The sequence below is a fragment of the Carica papaya genome, chromosome 2, assembly GCF_054855325.1.
Source record: "Carica papaya isolate Zhongbai chromosome 2, ASM5485532v1, whole genome shotgun sequence".
Lineage (NCBI taxonomy): Eukaryota > Viridiplantae > Streptophyta > Magnoliopsida > Brassicales > Caricaceae > Carica > Carica papaya.
Window position 1 is genome coordinate 20,102,158 of NC_142310.1, and position 5,631 is coordinate 20,107,788.

The following is a 5,631-nucleotide window of genomic DNA, read 5'->3' on the forward strand; positions in this document are numbered from 1 at the left end:
TAGCTGCATATAAATCCTTCCTCTGTCATGCGCATGAACTTCTTCTCCGTCAAGTCCGCCACACATGAAGCCCATCGGTTCGGTCCACCGTACTCTCTTCTCTTTCTTCTTCCCCTTCTTCTTTCTTCCATTCTTCTTCTTTTTCCTTTTTCCTTTCTTCTTTTTCTTCTTCTTCTTCTTTTCCCTTTTTTCCTTTTTTTTTCTTCTTCTTTTTTCGCTTTCTACCCAACCGCGTCTCTCCTCTCTCTCTCCTATTTTTCTCTCTCTAACCAACAACAATTACTCTCCTCTTTCTTTCTCCTTTGGTCGCAACGTCGCACAACACTAGATGACCCCATTTCTTTCGCCCGTCGATGCTGCTCAACCCTCTCTCTCCTCTCACAATTGTAGCGCCCGGAAAGGAGAAAAAAAAAAAAAAAAAAAAAAAAAAAGAAGGGGGGGGCCACGTCAGCAGCCACGTCAGCAGGCCCGGTCAGCAGTCCCGGCCAACCGGGGCCTGCCACGTGGCAAGATCGCGTCACTCCAAAAGGAGTCACGTTGGCGATCCGCGTGGGTGCGATCCGACGGCCCAGATCAATCGCGCGATCGGACGGTCCAGATTCAAACGCACGGACGGCCCAGATCCAATCAAAAACGAACGGCCCAGATTAAAACGAAACGAACGGCTGTGATCAAAAGGCAAGGGGTTATAAATAGAACCCCCACACCAGACCACAAACCCTAGCCGCCAGCCGCTCGCCGGAGAAGACGAACCAGAGGCCGACCGCCGCCACCCGCCGCCACTCGCCGCCGCACCGGGGAAATTTCCGACCGCCGATCGAGGTAAATTTCATACCCCCGACTCGTTTTTCCCCACTGATTCCTCCTATGGCCAAATCGAAGCCGAAATCCCGGCCAAACGGCCGGAATACGCGGCCGAAGCCCAGCGGCGCCGCCGCGCCCCCTCTCGGTTTTTGCCTCCGACGAGGCCCTTCCCGGCCTCCGTTCGATGCAATTTTTATATCACCGTGATCACCATTCTTTTCTCTACAGGTTGACCGAAGCCAAATCACCAAAACACGAACCTCGCCGGAGAGTCGCTGCACCCGAGAGCGCCGCCGCCGGTAAGCTCCGTTTTTCCGTGATTTTTTGGCCCCCCGAGGGCCCTAGGGTTGTTTTCTGACAAGGACCAATGCGAGCGTGGCCGAATTCGGCCGAAAACGGCCGAAAACAGCCAACCCGAGGTGACTCGCCGCCGCCAGCGGCGGCGCCGTCGCTGGAGCACGGCGGAGCCGCCGTGCCGGAGTTGCGATTTGGGCCGAAAGAGGCCCTGGGCCTAATTTGGATTTTTTTTGGAACACGTGCAGGTATTGTTAGCGTGTTTCAGTTCCTCGGGAAAAATTCAGGGAAAATTAGGGACAGCCTGCAGGCGCACTGTGAATCGTATTCGGATCCCGAAAACAAGTAAGGACCCCTCACCCTATTTCCTATCACGGTATTAAAGTTCAAAATGATAAAACGGTATTTCTTGAATTAACGCATGTGTGAAATTGCTTAAGGTTGCTAATGGAGCCCGAGTCTAGTGTGATTGATGATTTACTGTTATTTGGCTTGTTTTACACTGTTTTACAGCTTTAAATGCATTATGGGGTTTGATGTGTTCATTTTATAGTTTCGAATGCATATATTACTGTTTTATTAATTATGGGTTGAATGACTGAAGAACTGATACTGTATGTTGTCTGTTCGGCATGAATTACGATTTGCTTGTTTAAATGTGAATTGATGATGCTTATTGAGGAAAAAGGGAAATGAAACATTGTATAGACTGATAATTGTATGATGGGGTCAGCCTGACTAGATATCCTGGGAGATGGTGGACGGACCGGGTCCGTAGGGAACCCTACCGGGATTGTGGTCTCACATGCCGGACGGGGCATGGAGATCTTATGGTTTTGGCGCCCATACCGGACGGGGTATGGGGACGGCCCGTTTCACCCTCATACCGGACGGGGTATTGAGGTTTATGGTTTTGGCGCCCATACCGGACGGGGTATGGGGACGGCCCGTTTCACCCTCATACCGGACGGGGTATTGAGGTTTATGGTTTTGGCGCCCATACCGGACGGGGTATGGGGACGGCCCTGGAAACTGATTATGAATGTTAAAGGTTAACGGGTAGCGGGACCCCTAGGGACCCCCATGGATACTAGTAGGCTGGTAAATGAGAAAAGGATATGTTGTATAATTATTGAATTATAAAAGGCGTGATAAGTGCTATGTTTTACAGCTTATATTATTCCATGATTGTGATAATGTTATTATTTTTCTTATATTGTTTTCATAAATTCCACCGAGGTAAGTGGATGGTAAAGGTTTTCATGTTAATAAACGAGTTTATTGTAAATTATGCTCCATTGGTCTTTTTGTGGTTTTCTACCCACCTTTATCTCCGTGACGGTGAGATATCGTGATGTTCTTACTGGGCTAGTGTAGCTCACTCCTTAATTAACCATTTCAGATCAGGAAGACATGGTTCCCGAGCCCGTTCCGCAGGAGGACGACGAAGGGGATGCCTAGAGACTCTGTAGTCATACGCATAGTTTATTTTCGAGTTTTCTTTCTTAGTTAGTTTAACCTTTTATATTTTAAGTACGTTTTTTTGGGTTTTTTCGTGTAAGGGATGTTAACTGAAATTTTGATCTCGCTTCCGCATTCGATATATTTAAATACTCATTTCTTTTTTAATATTTTCCGGGGCCGTTACAGTTGGTATCAGAGCCGCATTTCCTCGGACCCATCCCTTACACTATAGTCCTTTAAAGAAATACTCACCGATGGGTCGTTACTCAACCATTCCTTGTAAATGCAGGTACACAGAAATGAGGAGAGGAAGGCCCCCACTAAACCGAGCGGCCCAAGATAATTCGCTTCGGGAGGATTTGGACAGATTATATGAGATGGTGGAAGCTCTCGTAGCTGCCCAGCGAAGGCAAGAGGAGAGAAGGGAGTTACCCGGACCTCCTCCGCTAGCGCAGGTTGAGCCCCCGTTACAGCAGGCTGATCCCGAGCCACCCCGGCAGGAGCCTGTTCCTCCACAGTACCACCCGGCACCACAGCCGCGGTACGACCCGGTACCACAGCCACAGTACCAACAGGTACCGCCACAGCATATTCCAGTGCCCCCACCCCATCAGCAGGCGCCACCACAGGGTCCCCCAGTTCACCCTCAGCCGGCCCCAGTTCCTTTACCTCGGGACCCCGCTCCCTCCTTGATCGACCCTGGCTTCATAGAGAGGTACAGGAGACTGAACCCTTCTACTTTTTCGGGGGGATCCTCTTTTGAAGAGGCCCAATACTGGCTGGCGGAGACTGAGAGAGCCTTTGAGACCTTGGGAGTAATTCCTGAGCAGAGGGCTGCCATTGCCTCCTACATGCTGGTAGGGGAAGCAGTACGCTGGTGGGAGCTCAAGCGGGCCACCCTGCCTGTACCAGTTACTTGGGAGCAGTTCCTAGCGGCTTTCCATGCGGAGTATCTCCCTAAGCACATCCAACATTTAAAGGAAATTGAATTTGCTCAGTTGGTCCAGGGTAATATGACAGTGTCGGAGTATGCCCGCAAGTTCCTGGAGCTGGGCCGACATGCCCCGGAGACATTGTTGGATGAGGGCCGAAAGGCCAGGAAATTCCAGTGGGGTCTCCGCCCGGCGATCAGACAGCACTTGTTGGTGATGGAGCTCGAGACATATTCGGCAGTCCTGGCAAAGGCGCAGATCATAGAAAGGAGCTTCGACACCCGCCCTCAGCTAGCGGGAAGTTCCCGACCTTCAGCCCCGCTCCGCAGGCCAGCGCCTACCATGCCGGTCCAACCCAGCAAGAGACCCAGGCCTGCCGCTCAGGGCCCTCCTCAGGCTATGGGGGCAGCTCGTGGGAAGATCTGCCAGTACTGCGGCAGGGATCATGGGGACCGACCCTGCTACCGCCTCAACAACACCTGTCGCATATGCGGCAGTGCCCAGCACTATGCGAGGGAGTGTCCTAGGAACCAGAATCAAGGGAGGCCTCCAATCCAGGGCAGAGTTTACAACCTTACCCAGAAGGACGCCGATGCAGACCCGGACGTGGTACATGGTATGTATACTATCTCTGGCCACATTGCTCATATTTTGTTTGATACTGGTGCATCACATTCTTTTATTTCACATGTTCTTGCTTCCAAAATTTGTGTACCACCTGATAGACTTGATTCATTATTGTTTGTATCTACCGCTGGGGGGGAGACATTACTAGGAGAGGTTGTCTACAGGGCATGTGCCGTGGAGATAGCAGATAGGAAATTGAGGGTAGACCTGATAGGGTTAGACACAGGGGATTTTGATGTAATCCTAGGAATGGATTGGCTGGCGGCGTATCACGCCACCATAGACTGCTTTAATAAAAAGATTGTATTTAATCCTCCCAACGAGGAGCCATTTACAAGTTAATAAAATTATTCGGTACTGATTCTCCCTAATGACAAATTCTTTTCTTCTTAATTCCCAGTGCGTTGATATTGTATTTTCCCTAACTAGGTAAACCCAAGAAGGAAGTTTGTATCCAAGAGATTCCAGTAGTCCGAGACTTTCCAGACGTATTTCCGGATGAACTGCCCGGTCTACCAGGGGACAGAGAGGTCGAGTTCACCATAGACTTACAGCCAGGAACCCAACCCATCTCGGTAGCTCCTTACCGAATAAGCCGCATCGAGATGGAAGAGCTAAGGAAACAAATCACTGAGCTACAAAACAGTGGCTTCATTAGACACAGCATTTCCCCATGGGGTGCCGGGGTTACTTTTGCAAGGAAAGGAGATGGAACGTTGAGACTGTGTATTGATTATAGAAGGATAAACAAGGTAACAATTAAAAACAAGTACCCTCTCCCCCGGATTGATGACCTTTTCGATCAGTTGCAGGGTGCACAGGTCTTTTCTAAAATAGATCTACGATCAGGTTACCATCAGGTAAAAGTGAGAGTAGAAGACATCCCCAAGACGGCATTCCGAACCAGGTACGGACACTATGAGTTCCTGGTTATACCGTTTGGGCTAACCAACGCCCCGGCCATCTTTATGGATCTAATGAACAGAATCTTCAGAGAGTTCTTAGATAAATTTGTCATCGTGTTCATCGATGATATCTTAGTCTACTCAAAAAGTAGAGAAGAACATGCTCATCATCTTGCCCAAGTCCTCCAGGTACTCAGGGAAAAGAAGTTGTATGCAAAGTTGAGCAAGTGTGGATTTTGGCTCGAGCAAACCGCCTTCCTAGGACATGTTATATCGAAGGAAGGGGTGTCGGTGAACCCCGAAAAGGTTGAAGCGGTACTTGGTTGGGAAAGGCTGACAATAGTTAAGGAAATTCGCAGTTTCCTAGGGATGGCAGGTTATTACCGCCGGTTTGTCGAAGGGTTCTCTAGTCTAGCGGCCCCTCTAACCCGACTCACAAAGAAGAATGCAAGGTTTGAATGGAATGAGAACTGCGAGAGGAGTTTTTCAGAGTTGAAGAAGTGACTGACTACTGCACCCGTGCTGGCTCTACCGAGTGGATCAGGAGGGTATACAGTTTATAGTGATGCCTCCTATCTGGGCCTGGGTTGTGTCCTGATGCAGCA

At 49.7% G+C, this 5,631-nt stretch overlaps 1 protein-coding gene across 1 annotated transcript; it reads left to right on the plus strand.

Moving 5' to 3' along the window:
• The first annotated feature begins 401 nt into the window (after positions 1-401).
• LOC148268850 (uncharacterized) lies at positions 402-4,718 on the plus strand. Its single transcript, XM_088213561.1, has 3 exons — positions 402-822; positions 1,033-1,443; positions 2,501-4,718. The coding sequence occupies exon 3, from the start codon at positions 2,817-2,819 to the stop codon at positions 4,461-4,463; it is 1,647 nt and encodes a 548-aa protein (XP_088069687.1). The 5' UTR covers positions 402-822; positions 1,033-1,443; positions 2,501-2,816; the 3' UTR covers positions 4,464-4,718.
• Positions 4,719-5,631: the final 913 nt, after the last annotated feature.

Bases quoted from the DNA above. Each gene is read 5' to 3' on its own strand.
- LOC148268850 (XM_088213561.1), top strand. From the start codon at position 2,817: ATGGGTCGTTACTCAACCATTCCTTGTAAATGCAGGTACACAGAAATG.